This window comes from Motacilla alba, chromosome 3 (genome assembly GCF_015832195.1).
Source record: "Motacilla alba alba isolate MOTALB_02 chromosome 3, Motacilla_alba_V1.0_pri, whole genome shotgun sequence".
NCBI lineage: Eukaryota > Metazoa > Chordata > Aves > Passeriformes > Motacillidae > Motacilla > Motacilla alba.
This window is the reverse complement of record NC_052018.1, coordinates 26,855,480-26,877,575: the sequence shown is the minus strand read 5'-3', so window position 1 is coordinate 26,877,575 and position 22,096 is coordinate 26,855,480. Positions and strand designations below refer to the sequence as shown.

General features: G+C 36.1%; 1 protein-coding gene across 4 annotated transcripts in view; it reads left to right on the top strand.

Moving 5' to 3' along the window:
* Nucleotides 1-22,096, top strand: part of EYS (eyes shut homolog) — a 789,226-nt gene that overhangs the window by 662,063 nt on the left and 105,067 nt on the right. For all 4 annotated transcript variants that reach the window (XM_038131819.1, XM_038131820.1, XM_038131818.1 and 1 more), the window contains 2 exons: nt 17,292-17,400; nt 20,202-20,422. In XM_038131819.1, the coding sequence (XP_037987747.1) occupies nt 17,292-17,400; nt 20,202-20,422 (330 nt within the window). The remainder of the gene's footprint in view (nt 1-17,291; nt 17,401-20,201; nt 20,423-22,096) is intronic.

Sequence of the window (22,096 nt, the reverse complement as noted above, 5' to 3'; positions counted from 1 at the left end):
GATCCTGTTTTCTGACAGGTTGGCAGCAAGGTTGTGAGATTTTTTCGTAGCTTTTATCTCCTTGGTCATGGAGTATTATAGTAGTGAATGCTGAACATGTATTTTTGCTCTCACTTAGAATTCTTGCTATGATATTTTGTGTTTTATTCCTTTTGTAATTTTTCTTTTTAAACTACTCAAAACCTGCTGCCATTTTTCTCAGTTATGTGCAGGAAGACAGTTAAGTACACCAGAGGTTGAGTACTGAGTACAGACAACCAAAGGGCCAGAACATTTCAGCTACATTGAGTGGGAAATGAAGTGGCACAGAATTGTTCAGTTTAAATTCAAGATGAGCTGCAAGCTAGTATATATCTCATCTCACCTTACACAAGTTCTTGAACTAAACATGAAACAACATTTTGTGACCTGCAACTTTCACAGCATAGTACTGTTGCATCTTCAATTGATAAAATAAATTGCATTGCCTAATAAGTGGGAAAACTTTATGTACATATTCTATAATTTTAAACTACCATTGCATACCTTTAAACAAAAAGTAGACAAAAAATTCAAATATTTTATTCTTCCAAACTGCATATAGAGTTGTTGAAATATTTTACATGTCAGTAGCTGAGAGCATCCCTGCTCATTTTAATCCCAGATAGCTGAGGATGGTTTTCTATGGGCTCTAAAGAACGTCTCCTGTAAAAATACTGTGCCTTAAATCATTATCATGGATAGAAGATTCCAAAATGTTCATTTAATCAAAGATGAGACTTCAATATTTTGCTTAATAAGCTTTTTCCTATTTTCTTTTCAGTTTTCCCTCTAGAAATAATAATGCTCTCATTTTATGTCAGTGTAGTTTGTATGTGATTCAAGCCAAATAAGATCTGTTTCTTCCCTACCTGCCCAAACTGCTGCATCAATAGTCAGCAGTCACAATAGAGGACAAACACAGAACTTCCTTTGCTCCCTCAACCCTTCCTGAATAAGAAAGGATGATAAAAGGAAGACAGAGAAAATAAAATAAAAAAAAAGTAAGTACTTGCAAAGTAGATTTTCCATAACTGATTCCCCACACAATTTATTCTGCTTACCTAAGTTTCTGCAGCACATATTAATGTGAATCATCAGCAGGTATCCTGCCTTTCATATGTCAGGCACAGGTGTATGGGTTTTTTTTTTTCCATCCTGACCAAGCAGTAGCCTATTTTGGTTGAGGGTTTTGTTTGTTTACTTGCTTATTTGGTTTGGGTTGGGGTTTTGTTTGTTTGTTAGCTTGGTTTTGTTTTGGTTTTGCTTGGTTTTTTGTTTTGGTTTTAGTTTTTTTGTTTGTTTTATGTTTTTGTTTTGTGGATTTTTTGGGTTTTTGTTTTTATTTTTTGTTTTGGTTTTGGTTTTTGGTTTTGTTTTTTTTTAATTTGGAAAAACAGTGCAATATTTGTTTAATGAAAACAGTGGTAGAATTAGCTGACCTAATCCTCCTCACCCTATCTTCCTGCCAGCTGTCTCCCTCTGGCACACAAATGAGAGGCAGATGCATAGCAGGCGAAGTTTTCCAGGTTCATCATTAAGCAAAGCACTTAATATTGACTAAAAACAGGCAACTATTCGACTGCTGCAATGTAATAAGTGCTATGGGTATGTTCTTTAAAATCAATTTCTGTTTAGATTAATTCATCCTAATTTCTAGCAACTTTACGTAAGATCAATAAGAGCATGACAATCACAGAACCTGCACTCATTACCTTACATATTTGGCATTCTTCAGACAACATCTTGGGCACGTCTGTTCATCTCCTTCAGGTCTTTCCCTGTGATACAAGATTTACAGAGATCTTTTTATTATAAAATTCATTATTGATCACAGGATTCTGCGGTACATAGATGAAAACTAAAATAATTTCTAAAAATAACTTACTTTGGATAGGTAAAGGTCTTTCCTAAAATATGCTGCCATTCAGATAGAACATTCCTTTGAAGGCTCTCCTAACACACTCATATCAAGATCAGCTAAGTGGTTAAAAAATTTGTTGGTGAGCATTGCATTGTCTATCTGGCAGTCAGTTACCCATGGCATCCCTTAGTGCTCAGTGTGAGCCAGGGAAATAATGAAGTTTCTCACCGCATCCTTCAGAGGAAAAGAATCTTCCAGCACAACCTCCTCAGGTTTGCCTCAGAGGCATGTCTGAAGTATAGCCCATGAATGCTCTTCTGAACACATTAGAAATGGTTTTGCTATACACAGTTTTCTTAAATTATTCCCCTTTTCCTTTTCTATTTATATTTGAAGGACAAGTTTGTTCTCCAAAACTTGCAAGTATCTAATCTATAGGCTGGGATATGATGATATATTTAGTTTGATATTTTTTTTAAATTAGCTTGGTTTGTTCTCAGTATCTTGGTGTTTGAAGATTTAAAGAGTGATTTGAAATGAAAGACAACTCTATTTCATTCTAAAGCAAGACTTCTTGTTTTACAACCTATTTGATGGAACTCAACTGCTGTTCAGCTTTGAATCCTCTGAACCAAAAGACATCTATGATGTGATCCTGCTGCCATCCATTTTTCTAGAGTCCAACACACTTTTACCTATTGCAGTAAAAAACAAACACACAAACAAACCCCATAAAATAACCTTTGGTAAGGGAATGCTGTGAAGGGTCCAGCTATAATCATGAATACAAACATACAGAAGACAGCCAAGAGGCAATGTCCAGGACCTAGAACACGGAAAGTTCCACCTGACATGGGGAAGAGCTCCTTTGCTGCGAGGATTGGATTGCTGAACACTGGAACAGAGTGCCCAGGGAGACTGTGAGCATCTTCTCCTTCTATGGAGATACTCAGAAGCTGTCCAGATGCAAACACAAGAAACATGCTCTAGGGGACCCTGCTGCAGCAGGGAGGTTGGAACAGATGACCTCCAGTGGCCCCTTCTAGCCTGGCCCATTCAGCGATTCCGTGTGAAATGTAAAAATCAGTGTATAACTTTGGCTTTATGGCAGTCCATAATAGAAGAGTGTCTGCTCTTAACACCCTGTTAGGACGCTTAGGTTTTAGAGTACCTAAAAATTTTCTGTCCAGGCTCATTCAGGCCACTTCAGCAATTTGTTTATTTTTACTGTTGATTGCAGAGGCTGTCAAACACTCTCAGGTGATGAGTTGCAACATTAAGTATGAGCTGGTAGGGAGCAGCACAGTGTATGAGACAGGCCTGGATCACACACTATGGAGTTCCTTATCTTTCAGGATAACTCTCCCAGTCTGCAGGGATTCCCACTCTGCAAATACTGATTTAAAATGCTTTTCCTTAGGGCTAACAGTATAAAGAAAAGACTATAAATGGTAACTGGTAAACCATGGTTGTGCATGATTTAATTTATTGCTAATTAGAGACAGCATAATCTAAAGTTAATTTTTTTCAGTTATAAATGTTATTTCTGATAAATTTATACATTTTTCAGTGCTTGAATCTTGACCTAAAGTAACTACATGGTTAATACAACCAGGCATCTGTCTGTAATGAAATAGTTAATCACAGGGTAGTTTTGTAGTGAAATAATTTCTAATATTTCCAAATGCAATTTGTAGTTGCATTTATAATATATTAGTGGAAAATTGGACATCAAAATCAAAAAATAAAGGACCTCATCTGTAAGCAAAACCAGATTTTACATACACAGCAACAGGCATTGTGGTGCTTGTTTACACTTCCACTATTTCCTTAATGACTTACATTCATAAAATTTATTCTTGTTGAAAGGCCTATGTAAGATTTTGACTATCCATGATGAAATGTGGCCCATTTCACCTCATAGAAGATTGCTTTTTTTCCATGAACACCTCATACTTTTTGTTTCTACAATCTGATGAAAGTAATCGATCTTGTATAAAAAATCCAAAAAACTTCCTAAAAGATGGCCTGTGAATACGCATTTACATCTACAAACAAAATGTATTATATTTACCTTGCTTCTCTTTTTCGCAGTTTATATTCACGAATCTTGTGCAGTATTTATTTTTCAAATAATACATTTCAGCTCAAATATATCACTAAACAAAGTGAACAAAAAAAGTAGGAGAGACATTTCTAATACACTAAGAAATATACATCTGGCTATTTAGGTAGGTTTGGCTGAAGCACATCCAAATGACACTACAAACTATAATATGCCTTTTGATATTCAAATAGGCAATAAACATCCTGTACATTCATGTATGTTTAAGATTGCAGCTAAAATGTATATTAAAAAGTCTATTTTTTCTTTAAAAATAGTGGTTATAGCTTAGCAAAATGTTCTTAGCTGTTCATGTTGTATGCTTTGATTTAGACAGGTTCAAGTACAAAATACACATGAAATTATTATGAGAATTTTAATTTCTTTGACAGAGTGGTTCTACAGCTCATACTTTTTTTCTTGTGGGGTCTCGTGCCCCGGATTGGTGTGACCCCAAAAGATGGAAAAGTCTCTGCTCCAACCTGTGCCTTCAAAGAAAGACTCAGTAGTCTTCTGTTGTCTGGTCTCAAGGTTGTTTATTGTTGGTTATCTAAAAGATTCTTTTCCCTGAACTGCTGTGGCCCGTTCAGGAGGTCAGACAAAGGCACACTGCCCTCCCAGGGGGCTGGTGCCATCTTTTATATCATACATTACGTGTTAGGTGTTTATACTTTTCCCCCAATACCTACTATCTATATTGAATGGTGACTTCCTACTCTAAACCAATCTGTGAGTGCCAACATCACCAAAGACATGGAGGCTGGGAAGTAGAAAGAAACAGGACAGGGCACACCCAAATCCCTCCATCTTAGATCTCCTGACCCCCATGTACAAAACTTGGACTCCTGCGTACAAGGCTTAAAACCCCCTTGTACAGCACTAAAAAATCCTTCCTTCCACTTCGTGACTACTTCTACTACAATACCTAAACTTTTGTGTGTGGCTTGTAATTCTTCATACAGAGTTAGTAATTTGCTCCACAGGCTAAGATCAAAACCCCACGTGTGTCTTTGGCTGCATGCCAGGGTCTCAGAGCCCCCCTGCCAGTGGCTCTGGCCATCCAGGGCACCCAGAGGGATGTCCTGGGTTCCCACATTTCTGATGGGGGAAAATCCAGCATATGTGTTATCAAAAGCAGACTGCAACAAAACACTTAATGAGTGTGGTCCAGATAAAGATGAGTACAGAACTTTAATGTGTTTAGATGACAACAGTAAGCTTCAAGTTCTGTACAATTCTGTATTTATGAATGTATTCTGAAATCAGAAGTCTGCTCTGTTCTGTTCCTTAGTATGTTCAAAGAAATAAGTATCTGTCAAAAACCATTTTTTTTTTTTAATGTAATGAACTGGTTACATTGTGTGGCCATTAGGCTTCACAAATCAATAAATCTGAAATCTGGCAAGTGGGAGTGTTATTTAATGTTTCTGCCTTGTAATATTGACTTCAGATGAGTTGTTCATCCTTTGTGAAAGTAGATTTGTAACATGACCAGCACTTTTGGCAATGATGCCTCTCATTTCTCCAAAAATCAGTTATTCTTACCTGTACTGGAGAAGGCCTGAAGGGATTATGATGGCAAGGCTTTACCTTCTTTCTTACTGATGGTTTCAAAGGGAGAGACACAAGGTTGGTGAAGACTGGAGGTGAAGAGGTAACTCTCTTAACTGGTGTTGTGGCTTTATATGAAAGATCAGTTATTAATTTCCAGTTTAATCTGGGTTACAAATGGTGCATTACCCTTCTCTCCAGTTTCCATGGCCCTTTGCTTGTGACAGCATAAGTAATGCTCAACACAAATAATATGTTAGTGATAATTCTTGTCATAAATAGAAAACTTTTATTTGGCAGTAATATGTTTGTATCTTCTATTCTTAAGCAATACACTGGAGAACTAAATGTCCTGTTTTAAGAAGTTACCTTTAGCTATGTATGCCCTGACTCACTTTCTCTTGCCATATTTACAGTTGATCTTAATGTGGTTCAACTGAATTAGGCATTCATAGACCATTATAGAAGAGTTGAACAGAGGATATAGTTGTTTCAGCAGTTGTGGCTGAATTATAAGAGAGATTAAGTGTCTGCCTATTATTTTTTTTTTTTTTCCTACTGGGATGCTTTCTGAGAAGGTCACCAGAAGGGACCAAGAACAGGCTGTTTGAATATCACAATGAAAAGCTGGCACATAAAGTTTGCCTAAGTCATAATTGGAGAAATGTGACAGTAGCTCCGAGGTCCAAAGGCTTAAGGTTACAAAGGATTAGAAGACATGAGCTTAAAGAGTCTGAAAGCAAAATACTGATTTTTTTTTCCAATTGATACTTATATGTGTAACACTGAAATACAGCAGAATATCTCTTGGTCCTGAGTATTAATACCAGCCACTACCTCAGGATTTGCACTAGTTGGTAATAGAAGGTCTTTATTCTCCAGTCTACTCAGGATTTCCTGTACAAGTATAGAAATTGTTCCTTCTCCTGGTGTTCAAATTGAAGAATCACTTTCTCATTAACCACATAGCTTAACCTATTTTTCTCTTAATTTTTCCTATGTAGAGGGGAGGTAACAGTTCAGTTTAGACCATCAGAGTATGCAAAAGAAAATTTATTAGTGCTGGTAGAAGTAATATCTGTTACTAATCATTGTATTTCTTCTGTCTATAATAGGTAAGAAAAGATCCTCAACAGGAGATCATTGTAGTATTGTAATTATCTGTACAGCACTGCATTGATAGAGCTTTATTCACATGTCAAGTGGCTTCCTAATTTTCATTCATAGGATCAGACTTATGTAAGACAATAGATGGAAGACTGTATCTGAAGATGGTTAAACATAATAATTAATTCCTATGCTCCAGTGCACTATCAAGCTGTTGCTAGCTCCAGAAGAGTCTCTCTGCTGCTGGGAGTGATAGCCCTCCTCAGGGAAGGGGTGATGTAATTTGAAGACTGCCTGTCTACATCTCTCTTCAAACACTTTTTTAATGGTTTTTAGTGGCATTTTCTTGGTGAGGTCTTAGGATAATTGAACCCTCAGCATTTGTATGATTTTACCTTTTTTTCCTTGATGTCTTGAGGGGAACTTACCCCCCTCAAAATATGGTGGTTTGGATATGTTATTTTCCTTTATTCTTCTCTTTGTTCTGATTTAACCATTCTTATGCATAGATAAGTTGTGTATGCATAAGAAAAATTCTTAAACATTGGTTGTTGTCAGAAATATGTGTATACATGTATTTTCTTCAAACTTTGTATCTCAAATCCACTTCACATGAGACCATTGCTTCTAGATGTACATAAACTGTTCTCTTATTTCTCTTTATTTTCACCTATTCATATCCATGAGATTCAGTTACCTGACAGGTAGATAAATGGCATAAATATAGTTTTAAGATGTGATACCAAAGCAACAATGTAGACAGGTTTTGAAATCAGAAGTTTTACCAAGAGCTCTTTTCATATTTTCCCAGGCTTACAACAGTGTTTATTTTCTCACCAAGAGGTTATACTGAATATTTCTTATATGAAGTTATACTCTGCTTCTACTGATATTAATGTTTTCTTCAACAGAAACACAATCCAAACACATGATCCTTTTCAGTGTGTTCAAAATCACTCTACAAGTGATCTTGTACTTAAAAAGAAGGAATTGATTGATAGTGGTCAGAGTGGTTTGATAGTGGTCACATTTCACTTGAGACTAAAAAAACCTCTGAGTTGGTTCTTTTTTAGAGTACTCTTTTAATTAGCATTCATATGTTCCATGCAATCAAATTTTATTTATTATTTAGCAGAAGTCTTCCAACTTCTTCCAGTCTTCATCAGTGTCATATTGCATCATTGCACTTGAAGACTATTTTGGCTTTTTTGAAATTAATTCCCTAGTATCACGTATTACCCCTAGACAATTTTTCCCATTTCTCAGAGACAAAGGCATATTTCTTTTGAAGTAACAGATCAGCACAGCCATTTTGTCTGCTGAAATTATTTCATCTCCATTTAAGGGCAGAACTGTCCAAAACTTATTATCTAATGACTCTTCATAAAAAGGTTTTTTCTATTTTCACACCAGCATATTCTTTCAGTGAAGATTATAGTTGAATTTTCGTGTCTTACATATTTTGTACTAGCTGTTGCATAAGCTTTAGCTGGAGGCTTTTTATTGAAAGAGGAAGGCCGACTTTCTTTTTTGACATTACATAATTTTTAATAAAATTGTTTGAACGCAATTACATCTATATTAAAAATCAGTGAATTAGAGAAGCGAGATTACAGGGTAAGAATGAGCTGTGCAAAAGGACCACAAGCACCTTCCCTAAGGAGTGTTCATCTCTGCAGTGTCAAAGAATAGAAGAGTAGAAGTCTTTCTCTTTGATATAATGTAGACTCAATGAGAAGGTAAAGGTAGCCATAACAAAAATTAAACAGCCTTGTTCAGGTGCAGGAAATATCCAGTTGGTACATGAACCTGAGGCGATGCAGTCAGAAGCAGGAGAGAGCAACTGTATTCAGTCTTGAAGGTGGACTACTGGGTTTAGAAAAACAGGGTCTTTATCAGCAGTGAAATCCCCACCAATTCATCTAACAGACACAAAAGGCCACAATATGCACTATGAAGCCTTATGATCCAACAGACATAAATACAAACTAGATACAAATTTGTTGTCCTGAAACTCAGATTAGAACACAAGGTTTTTGTAGGACTTGGTGCATTCTGCCAGGATCAATTTTGTAACAATCTGTTCTTCCAATACTGTCATGATCATGAACAGCAATAATGACTATGATAATCATTATAATAAAAGTTCAATTTTGTTGTAACTTAAAAACTCTGCCTAAATGTTAGCACTAATTATTCTAGTATCTTTATGTTATTCGCATTCTTGCATGTGGGAAATGGAGGTGTCACAGTCTATCAGTTGGTTGTCACAGCACAGTGATGTATTGTGTTTACACCAGTGAAGTCCCCATGAAGTCAAGGAAATTTCAAAGATATGATTAAAAGTAGAATTTATACTTTCCTTTAAAGATCCTTTCTGGGAACACATTTCTTTAAAGTCATGATTCATAAAATATATATGTTGAAGAAAAGCATTCCATTGAAATAAATGATCCTTGGGTGTATGCTGCCTGTAGTATGCTTGGCAATATATGCATTAGAAAGAGTCCCATTAGCCAGTCTACTAAAGGATCATAAACTTGACTGTTGGACTAGCAGAGCTGGAGTAAATGAAGCATAAACCAAGCTAAGTAGAATGTAACATAAACAGTATCTATTTCACCTAATATAGGTATTACCATTTTCAGCCACAAATATGCTTATACAAAAACATTGGGTTTGGGGTTTTTTTAAGATTCTGTATAATGTATGAAAAAAAACTGTATACCAACATTAAGCAAACTTCTGGGCAAAGTAAATAGTATTTTGGAAGGTAAAAGGTATTTCTTTTCCTTATTTTCAATTCTACTAGTACTCCCGTAGCAAAAAGAGAAAAGAGGTTCTTTTTTTATAAGCACATGGAGAGAGTGACAGGACAAGGGGGAACGGCTTCAAGCTGAAAGAGGGCAGGTGTAGATTAGATACAAGGTAAAAATTCTTCACTATGATTGTGGTGAGGCACTGGAAGAGGATGCCCAGACAATCCATGGATGCCCCATCTGTAGAAGTGTTCAAGGCCAGGTTGAATGGAGTTTTGAGCAACCTGGTCTCCTGGAAGGGCCGTGGCAGTGAGGTTGGATTTAGATGATCTGTAAGGTCATTTTCAACACAATTCAATGTATGAATCTATGAATCTGTGATTCTATGATAAAAAAATAGTGTTTGACTTCCTCAGATTAGAAGGGCACCCTAATGATCATTGATTCCAGCTCCCTGCTCCTTACAAAACAACTTAAAATTAAAATACACACTTAAGAGCATCATCCAGACGCTCCTTGAACTCTAACACTTTGGTGCCATGACCACTCTCCTGGGAACCTCTTCCAGTAACTGACCACCCTCTCAGTGAAGTAACTTTTCCTGATGTTCTATCTGAACTTTCCTTGATGCAGCTCAGCTCATTCCATTTTCTTGTGTCCTGTTGCTGGATCTCCCCTTACACTGCTTCCCTTGAGAATGAGGTCACTCCTCAGCTTTCTTTTCTCCGAGACGAACAAACCAAGTGACCTCAGACACTCCTTTTAAGTCTTGCCATTGAGGCCTTTCACTATCTTAGTTGATCTCCTTTGAGTACACTGCAATACTTTACAGCCTTCTTTTACTGTGACCTCTCAAAACTGCATGCAGTACTTGAGATGTGTCTGCTCCACTACAGTGCAGAGTGAGATGATCACTTCCCTCAGCTGACTCACGATGCTGTGCCTAAAGCACCCCAAGTTGCCCAGAGTACACTGGTGGCACATATTCAACCCCTCAGATTTCTTTCATACAGAGTGGTTCTCCAGCCTCTCATCCCCCAGTTTGTATATATAACCACAATTCCAGGTGAAGACTCTGGCACTTGCTTTTGTAAAATTTTTTATGGTTGGCGCTTGTCCAGTTCTCTGGTCTATCCAGATCTCTCTGTAAAGCCTCTCTGCCCCTGAAGGAGTCCACAGCTCCTCCTAGTTTGGTGTCATCAGCAAATTCACTTTAATGTGTATTTAATTTCTGTGCCCAAATCTTTTATAAAAACGTTGAAGAACACTGGCTCTAAAACTGAGCCCTGAGGAGCCCACTGGCAACTGGCTGCCAACCTGATGCAAACCCATTTAATAACTCTCTGAGCCACCTGCTCAGTCAATGTGTTATGGATTTCTCTGTGCTCTATACATTTTATCCAGAAGGATACTCTGGGAAATAGTACTGAAAACTTTGCTATAATCCAAATGCACCACATCTACTCTCTTTTCTTGGTGGCTGACCTAGTGCTAAAAGGAGATTAAGCTGGTTAAGCAATACTTTTTCCTCATGAACCCATGCTATCTGTGGCCAGTGAGGGTGTTGTCTTTCAGATGTTTTACAATAATTCCCAGAATAAGCTCCTCCCTCATTCTGTCAGTCACTGAAGTGAGACTGACAGGCCTGTAATTTACAGGGTCTTCCTTCTTTCCCTTCTTGAAAACTGGAACACTATTTGCCAGCTTCCAGTCAACTGGGGCTTCTCCAGACTGCCAAGATCATTGACAACTAATGAAGAGAGGTCCTGTGATGTCACTGGCCACATCTTACACTACTCTGGGATGAGTCCCATCAGGGCTCAGAGATTTATGTACATACAGCTGGAGCAGCAAATGTCAAACAAGTCCAGGGTCAGCTGGGAGTTCATCATTCCCTAATGCATTCCCAAAGTTCACACACCTCTTTTTGTGTGTGGTTTGTTTTATTTTTCCTAAAGAAAGGGCCATCAAGGGACTCCTGCAAGACACTTCAGGATTCAAAGTACTTTGGGATTTTCCATCTACCTTGTTTTCATCTACTCTTCTCCCTGGTCTCCTTTTCTCTTTCCCTCTCTGTACACTTTTACTATTTGGTCAGTTTGCAGCAACTAGAAAACCCGAGAATTGATGTTGAATTGCTGGAGGTTATGAAATATGTTTCATTGATTTCAAATAAAATGTCAGACATAAAATGCAGCATTCATTTTCATAATTGTCACTTCTGAGGGTTGCAATTGAAGTTGGTAAGAAATACCAAAATTTGACCTTACTGAAATAGAAGATGATAAAGAGACATGACAATATTTCCACGGAAGAAGTATGCTAAAGTTAATTTTTGGGAAGTGAAGGTATGGTTTTTAAAGCAATGGAATTTTTAGAAATATATTTTAAGGGGATAAAAGGTAGTATGTGCAAGAATTTTGGAAAAATATGAAGAGGTTATTAAAACTGCAAGGCACAATACATATTTTCACGCTTGTGAACTGGATATGCTCAGTCAAAAGTAAAATCACCATTCTTGAAAAATCACCTGTAATACTTGACAGTTGGTTAGTTGTTCCCTTGACAATTGCTCTGGTAAATCAAGGGTATAAATGAAGCTGCTGTTTCAGTGTTTTGCAGGACCCTTTTATTTTATGTCTTTAATATCAATACTTTTTTTAGTAAAGGGATTTGTGTGGGGATTTTTTTCCTATGTTGAACTGTTGAGGTGGGCTAGCATTTTTCAGATTGTAGGGAGAAAAATAGCAAGTAGTTCTAATTGTAGTCCTCCAATCATGGCATTATAAAATGGACAGTGGTGTAGCTAGTTACTAATAATTTTTCAGAAGACCAGGAACCCTGTTCTGCTAGCAGTGTGAGGTCTTTGTTCAGAAACTACCATGATTATTTAGCTTGGATAAAAACAAAGGTTCTCTTTATAATGCCTGGGGTTATTAATACCTGCTGATATGACACTTTAATTTTGCTATATTTCTCCTTCATCTGTTGGAAGTATGGCTGCACCATCAGTATTATATAGAAAATATAATTGCTATAAACTTTCTTAAGTATGACCATGAATGCACCATTTTTAAATGATTACATTGTGTAGTTATAATGCATGAAAGCAGTTAAAACTCTTCCAGAAGTTCCAGTCTCTGGACCTGTTGTCAAATATGTAATCAGTTTAAGATACTTTACTATGTTTCCCTTGATATAACTGGAAGCTGAAGCAATCATGCCATCAATTAGAGCTTAAGTCAGTCTTTCCAATTATTAGAAAGACATTAGTAGAGATTTTGCATTCATGCTTTCTACTGTGCTCCTTTAGTGCCACCTGGTGACTAGCTAGAAAGGAAAAAAAGTATGATTTTATTTCCAACTGGAGAAATCTGTGATAATTTAAATTAAAATATTTACTTGAGCAAGATCATACCAGATTTAGAGGTGCCCCAATCTTAGGTAGCTTAAGAGTATTTATTTGACTACCAGTTCCAGACCTAAAGTAATCCAATACCTAATGTCCACATTTGTGTCATGCGTGTGTGAGGTACACATTGCACTTGGTTAGAAATCCAGTGTTCATGCACATAATTAATCAACATGCACCTATTAATGACACAGTCTATAACTACTGTTTTGCGCCTCTTGATGTTTATGAGTATTTTGTAAAAAAATAGTAAATCCTTTGTAATTTTTGTTCTTAACTTTATATAAAATCCACAGCAACTATGAAAAAAACCATGATTTTCTAAGCCTAGAGCAAATAAGCCTGAACATCTTCTCATTTCAAATTTGTGGTAATAAATATTTGAATTCACCAGGCCTTTATCTTAGCATCTCGTGGAACAAGCTGGGCTTCACATGGCTCCAGACCTGTGAAGATTACTGTGCATAACCTTGCTCATATGTCCTCCACATATACACATTCCCTATAACTACTTCTCACACACTCAATTCTTTACTTCCCTGTGAATCCTTTTTATATCATTATGAGTGTGATATGAACGAATCACATTTCTGCTGCCTGACAAAAATTATACTGCAATAGGAATCATGTTGCATTCTCTCCTGTCACTGTCTCTGGAGGGAAAAATATGCTGGCTTTAAGTGCAGCCAGAATATGCCACTGAGATGCAAGGCAGATGGACTGAAATGCCTTCAGCATCTAAACAAGTGAAAAAGCACCACTGAACTAAAAATACTTCAAAATTTAAAGATGTCAGTGATTAGCCACTTTCATCTCAGGTGTTCTTAATGTGAGGTCAGTATCTCATAATATGAGGTTAATTAGAAAAATAAAGAAAAAATGTCAAGAGAATAAATCATCAGTTTCATTTTCTCTTTTCTAATGGATTTCAATCTTCTGTGAGGTGCATGAAATAATACGACTGCATTTATTCAATTGCAAGATTAAGACAGATTTAAATATAGATTATAAGAAAACTATAACCAGGTAATAGAGCAACATTAATGGTATTTTAGTTCAAGTAATTTCTGTGACAGAATATTTCAAGTTCCTTCTTTTTTCCATCATTGTTTTAAAAAACTAATATTATTATATTTTGCATGTGTCCATGTTGTAGCACTTTCTGGGTTTAAATGCTATAATAAAGACTGAGACAGCATTTATGGTTTAGTTGCCATTTTTTTCAAATGTTTATAATATTCAAAGAAATCTGTCCTTTGGACTATAATTTTCCATGGTCTGTCTCTTCCTAAAAGCTATTCTAGGCATATTTAAGTAATCTAGCAAATTCAAACAGTCCTGATTTTGTGGTAACAGAAGCATGAAAAATATCCATTTTGTTCACTTTTCAAATGACAGGTTTTCCATCCTATGACAAGACAGAGAAAAATTTCAAGTATTAATTCATTGGAAATCTTTACAGAGAAAGAAGCAAATGCTGAAGAAAACAGTGGTAGCATGCATGGAGTTCATTCCTAACCTGCACTCCTGAATAGAGTGCAGTAGGTTTCTGCTTGTAGCCTGTGGTTTTATTCTCATGACTCAGTCACAAATCTATTGGCAGACATCAAACAAACCTGCTCTGCTCTTTGAGATTTCATTGCTGCATATTAGAAAAAAAGCAAAACACCTCTATGTCCTTTGTGAACTTATGATCTAATGATCAAAATCTCTGTATAATAAGCTGCTATTTATGGACACTGAGAGGTTTTATTTGGATTTTCTTTTTTTTTCTCACATATTTATTTAAAGATAGAATGGATTACCAGGTATCCCTGAGTAGGGATGGCTGTGTTATTATCTAAATGAATTTGTGATACTTGGGCTTGTCTAAATAAAGATTTCTAAATTGAAGAACTTGTCAGTATGAAACAGTCTTTAAGGCTTATTTCAGTTGCACCTATGTTTAATCTTCCACTTTTTTCCTACAGTAAAGGACCAAAACAATATAAATTTTGTGTAGAAAACAGTGAGAATGTGAGTACACCAGGCATTTGCAATGGAAGCTTACAATGCTGAATGGATGGCTAATTTCTTGAAGATGGTCACACTGACACAGACCTCATTGTTCTTTTATTTTTCATTAGATGAGCATTCTTCTTAATTAGTTCTGCCACTTCACTTAAAATTTCGTTCTTTGTGGGCTGTACCATTGTAACATGTGCTATAAGAGGTTATTTGGAAAAGAAACATGCAGACTTCAGAAATCCTTCTGAAAAGCAGGGACAAGGCAGGGGCAGAGGGTGGGCTCTGCTATGACTGTGTTAGGTCTCTACTACAGCATCCACTCAGAATAGAAAGCATTAAGGAAAGGCTATGAGTTTGTTTCCCCCAAGAGAGAATCCTAAATGACCTGATTTTCTATTATCTGGGAAAGTTATCTTTATACACTCTGACTTACTGAGATAATTCGCAGCAACTGAAATATGGGTAGGGATAATAAATCAAATAATATTTTATCTTTCAAGAATTGGTTGGAAAACACAACAGTGGAAGCATTTTCTCCAAAATCGTCCTTATTTCAAGTACCTAAAAGGAAATCACCAACTATCTGTCACTAATCACCAACTATCCATTGTTTATTAAGGAGAAACTTCTGTTTACTGAATTCATTATTCATAATGAAATTGTGCAAATCAGATGGTCTTCAAAACAGCAGGCAGTGTTTCTGTTTTCTATATTTAAAATCAAAATATTATACTAACTTGAGAATTTTCAAGAAGGAATGCAATTCAAAATACCTTAAACCCATGACTCTTTTTTAGCCTAAAATGATAAATAAAAATGAATATTTTTCAAACTCATTTAAATAGTCTAGATCACATCAGAGGGTGATAATAGAAAATTCCATTCAAATATCTCAGACTTTTAAAGAAAGATTCAAAAATAAGAAATGTGTTGCATACTTACAAGGTAGAAATAATTTAGCACATTTCAACCCCATGCATGGGAGTACAGTGAAAAGTCAATGAATTAGTATTGACTGATTTAGCTGTGAACTAGAAGTGATACAACCATTGGAAAGGTGGGATTTATTAATATGCAAGCATCAGCTGCTGATGTGGATGTTCTGGCTATAAGGTGAGTGAGTAAATGCACTAGTTTTGTGCTACTCACTCAGAAATCACTGCAGTGAATTTCTAAATATTCATTAGGGGCCTATACTATACAATAGTACATCCTATACTATACAAGTACATCCTATACTAGTACATCCTATACTATACAATAGACATCCATTTATGTCAATACAATGTTACCAGCAACTTCAGAGGTGAAAACCGAGACTCTAAATTTCATAATGAATCTACAGAGATAAAGGATGGAATAGTAAGACTTTAGAAACAGAAGCAGAGACACAAAACTCAAGGCATAACCTGGAATAAAGCATGCCATGGCAGGTGCATACAACCAACCAGGTGGTGATATATAAAAATGCACCATTTGAGACTATGGAACATCTTGATGTGTTTTCTCCAGGAGTAAATTTGTCCTTATCAATGCTGTAGTAATTTCTATGATTAGTAATGCTTCTAATGTACAGATCATAATGGGCTTTAAAATATTTTAACTCTTTCATATGTCTATAGCATAACATAAAAATTCATCTATCCCAACAAAAAACAATTTATGAGATTCCTATTATTGTCCTTTACCATTTTTTCAGATAAAAGAAATGGAAAATTTGGTAGTTCATATAAATACAGTAATTTATTTTCAGAAACATTTTTAAAGTTGGTTGTGTAGCATTTGTGAACTATTACATAAAAACGTAACGTCGTTAGAAGCCGTACACCGGAAACCTAATTATGGTGGCTTGGCTGAAATTCTCAGTGTTTTATTGAATGTTCACTAGTATTTACTACACAATTTCCCTTAACCTTACATTTTTCTTTATCTCTGAGGCTCAATACCAGAGTTTGCATTACACACTTTCCTAGTAGTGATAACTGCCTGGCAGTGTAATTTTTCTGCTCAGAGGTATGCAACCTTTCATGTCTTATTCCATTTCTGTTCCCTCTGTAGGTCAGGAAAAAGAAATTTCAACCCAGGCTGTTCAGCATCATTCAACATTGATGTCACTTGTCCAACAATCCTCTATACTAGGGAGACTGTATGTCAACCACAGTTAGCACTTAAAATTTATCAATACCCACTTAAATATTTAAAGATTTTTTTCTTCTTTTCCCTGTATATATTTCAAACACTAGCCAGAAATAGCAAGAAAACAAACAGAAGAGGGATGTTAGAAGATGAAACTTGCATCTTTTGTCTCCTGGGTAATTCAATAGCCATGAAACTGAAATTAGTAGTGTCCAAAGATTTCATACTTTATGGAAGTATGAACATCTCTTTCACCTTACCTTTGCCATGTGAGGTTTGAATACTCCGTGACCAACAGTATAAGCAGCAATGGGATCTTCTGTTTCCTTACAGCTACATGTTGCCTGTGGGCAGTCCTGAAGGTTCCTGCATGATTGAAGTGGCTGCAGATGGAAACCCCCCTGTACAGCACAGACTTTCCTTCTCACATCGAGCATCTCAGGTGAGTCTGCAAAACATCAAAAAATAGCTATTTGCTTTGAACATTTCTTCAGCATATGCACTACAGTTATTTTCAAAGGAGAATAGGTATATTCTAACTTCTTCTGAAGGAGGAATATAATTCCTCTTCAGATATCATTATATGAACTTACTTTCTTTCTAATAGGTCTTTTTGCATCCAGCAACCACAACATATCCATTAATTTCTTAATTTATTTGGCTCCAAAGCCTTTGTTCCTGCTGCATAAAGTCCATAAAAAAGACATGGATGCTATGAGAGTTAAAAAAAAGTATATTAGCTGTGTCATTTACCTAAGGCCAAGGGGTTATTAGAAACAATTCAGATATTATTAAGCAGTAATTCTAGTTACTTTTTAGTTGCAAGCTACACTGTCTAGTGGAGGAGAGTTATGAATCATCATTGATTTAATTTGGTGTCAGTATTTTTCTAGGACTTGACTTCTGAATAGTATTATAAAAATATCTGTCTCCATTTTGAAACTGGTATCAGAAGACTCATTCTGAATGGACAAGAGGCCAGCTTTCCCAAGTCTTAAATTTTTCAGCTATTCTTTGTCTTTATTTTATTGCCTTTGTTATGCATTCTCTCATCACAAGATTATTTCCGCATGAAACATTTTAAAATGTTTTTAGACAAGAATTTGAACTGTGATTGACAGCTTGCTTTATAAGTTTGTTCATTAGAAGACAGGTCAGTTATCTGTAGAGATGCTAATCTCATCTCACAGTACACACTGCTGATTTGTAACAAAACTTCTTCCCTTGTATGTAGTATGAATGTCGAATCCTCATGATTAACTATTACTCTTTACAGATCTGCTCCTAATCTCCCAGAACCTGTATTTACAAAGTACACAATCAAAGAATAAAAAGACATTTCTTATCTCCAAGAGGTCGAATGAATATCTTCCCATTATTGCTCAAGATAATCCTTTTTACTACTCAGGCTAAAAGTGAAGAAGGATATTTTCAAATTAGTATTTGAAAAATCAGTCATGAGTATTACATAAGTTATTGATATAATGCTATATTAAACCTTTTATGTTATGAACAAGACTTACAAGAATTCTTTCTTTGTGCCTCCTTAAAATATATTCTGGTTAAGTCAGTTAAATTCAGAATAGGACCTTTATAGAAAGAATGTGTATTATGGTGTAGTAACATGAGCTTGAACATCAAATACATTATGACAAAATCCAGTGATGCTAGAAACTGAGCAAAGCCTACTGAAGTTGTTCTGATACACTGGATCTGCGCCCAAGGTTAGTGCTTTTGTAAAATAAGCCAAATAATAAAGGCGATTGTGTTGCCAGTGGAGTGTTAAAAAGCACTGTTCTTAATCACAGACACTTTATCATGCAGTCCAATGCTTTGCTTAATTCTTGAAAGACATTCACAAGCAGAGAGAAAATGTTTGCAAACACTACTTACAAATCTTGTCTATCACTGCGGTGTTTCATAGCTTTGTTTAAAAGGAGAAAAAGTCAAGTGATCTGAAATTAATTCAACCAGTGTAGAGCCAATGTCTTTGAATTCCTTTGGTATGAAAAATCTGATTTAATTTTATCCATGCTTTAAAAGAAGTAGGTGTTTTTCTTTTTCCTTTCAAAATGAAAGGATTGTATCACAAAATTTTCACTTGAAATTGTCAGCAACATAGTTCCAGGACTGACAAAAGCAATACGGCAAACAGCAAAAGAAAAAACATATGGATGTGTGAATTCCAGATAAATCAATGGGATGTTTTCCTCCTGTTTCTACTTCTTCATAGCTGTCTGAATATGATAGTGAAGGGCCTCCTCACTATAAGTTATGCATGCTTGATAAGTTCACATGTTTTACATATGCTGTGGTAATTTCTGCTCCCATTGGTGTATTCCTTCTTGACTTTAGTGGGCTGGGTGTCACTCTCTTCCTGGACTAATGGAATTGTACAAATAAATGCATCACTGTGTGATACAAGTATACTTTTTTTAAATTTCTAAGAATTGTCAGGCACTCAGCAAATGAACTTAGGAATGATGAAGTCCCATGTCAGAATTCCAGAAACTCAGGAATTAGCTTGAGGAGTGAAATTCAGAGTGTTTAGTGAGCCACAGATTGTTTATATGAGATGATTAAGGACTTGAATCCTAGGTCAGGCAACAGAGAAATTACCATAGCGAGCACTAATATAATTTGGTGAGACCCTGTGTGAAAAAATTGTAATGCTTTCTTTGCTCTTTTATAAGTATGTTCTAGGCTTTTGGAAATTCGAACATTTCCTTTTTTTCCTGCTTCAGTATAGCAGTCTGTTTTCTGTCACTCATTAAAAAACTAAAATATTTTTTCTGTATTCCCCAAAGGGGAATACAGAAATTGGGATCCCATGGATCCAAGGTCCTAAAGGAAATGTCTTCAAGTCTACAACTTCTCCTGTGTTCCTGCACCAAACTTCAGCTGTGAATGTTCAACTCATCATATAGGATGAGGGAATCTATGTAAAAAACATGTTCACTGTGGTAAAAGCTGAGAATTCCAATTTGTGTTTCATGGGATGTATGTTGTCTTATATATTTAAAAATATGAAAACACATTAAACCACCCTCTTTGTAAGGATTATTCATAAAGAAAAAAAAAAGAAAGCAACATTTTTTAAAATAAGCACTTCAGAAAGCATCAGAGTTTTTGCCCATCTTCAAGTAATGATTATTTCCTTTATCAGTATCTATTATTCTTTCATTGTTTACAATAACATCACAAATCACATTTTTTATGATGAGACTCTTTTTGTTTCTGCAGATCAACTTTGGATCAATCTTCCTTGGAAAGGTTCCTGCTCATGAGGAGGTTCATCGATGTGCTGGGCAGATATATGGCTATAAGGGATGCATTAGGGATTTTCAAGTTAACCACAAAGAGTTGTTCATCATAGATGAGGCTCTTGCAGGAAGGAATGTTGAGAACTGCAATGTTCCGATATGTGATTATCATCCATGTCACAATGGTGGGACCTGCACTAGGTAAGAGGTATTTCTTTACTCATTTTATTATTCAATCTCGATGAAAAATTACTATAATTTTCTCTGTAATGAAATAATCACCAATCTTTTGTCCTGATAATTTCAAATACAAATGTGCCATCTTCACACCAGCCAGAGAGATGTTACACTTTATTTGCTTGCATGAAAAGTGATCTAAAATGTAATGACATTGTCCACACAGGATATATATTTTGTTGAAGCCAGAATTCCTTTGCAACCAACCAGATCAGTACTGCTACAAGACTAAATCTGAACCTTTCTGTAGACAATTTAGACAGAAGGCACATAAGAGGTCATTCTTTTTCCTAACAACTCCATATCTCACTCAGTTGTGTACCCTCACACATCTTCATGGTGTGTTCCTGGGTGCAAATGTTCATCATCATTCCATGGAAACACTAACAAGTGACTTTCTTGTTCACCTTCAGCATATGTGAAAAGATATTGTCAAAGAACCTTTGAAAGCAAAGGTGCATAACTCTGAAAGAGGAAATGGAGTCTGAAAGAGACATGAGTTAAAAGAACAGAGGATGATGGTTCAGTTGAATGATGGTTCAGTAGGAGCACAGTAACTTTTTAAGCCATAGCAATGATCATTATCTAAGGAACTCAGCATTTAAAAACACATTTCTGTTTAGAAATTACAGAATTTGTGAAGTAGCTGCCAAATTTTTTAAAAATTGTCCTTCACTGCAAGGCAAATGCTGAACAGAAAGTTTAAAGTTCTTTTGATGTTTTGGGCCACTGCGTGTTTCTTAGGTTGAGGAGATCTTTAACAAACTTTTGAGGGATTTGTCTGCCTCTCTTGATTGATATGAGCACACAAAGAACATGAACCAGGTCTTTGATCTCTAAGTCTTGTTTGACTAGAGCACAAATGAAAGCAAGGCAATTTTATGAAAACACACAATTTGCCTACCAGTCTGATGAAACTGAGTGTGTACTTTAGAGTATGAATGCGTTTTTTCCCTGTTGGTCTTTACTGTATCTCTGCCATTCTACTGCTTGGCCTGTCAGCTGCCTTTATGGAATACTGTTTCGTTTGAATTTGTGTCCTGAATAATTCATGAGGACTGGATTTATTTCCTGCCTTTCCGCTTTCCAGCTGCTGGCCTGGGCCCTTTTCAGAAATGTTTTTGTTTTGAAATAGATAACTTCTCTTCTGCCCAGAGGCGTCATGGAAGACTGGGCATGTGCAAACCAGGGATAAGTGGCTGTGCAGTAGCACAGTTTTCATGATTTTCTACAACAGCCAACTGATTTTCAGGGATCACCTTCTCCAAACCCAAGAATTATTCAAACTAATAAGCAGGAAATCAACTGTCAGCAAGCCTGAATAGATTAATAAGATGTCTCTGACAAAACTCAAACATTTAAAGGAAGTATACATGAGATAGAAACATGGCCAGGTGATCTGGGCAGAGTACAGAGAAAAAATCCAGTTCTACAGATATGGAACAAGCCAAAGCCAATCTGGAGATTAATCTGGCAGGGACAGGCAGGGCAAAACCAAAAGCTTCTAGAAGGATATCAGCAGCAAAAGGAAGACCTAGGAAAATGTAGGCTTGCTGCTGAATAAGGAAAAATTCTGGTGACAAAGTATTCAGGAAAGACTGGAGTGCTGCCTTTGCCTTAAGTCTTTATACATAACTG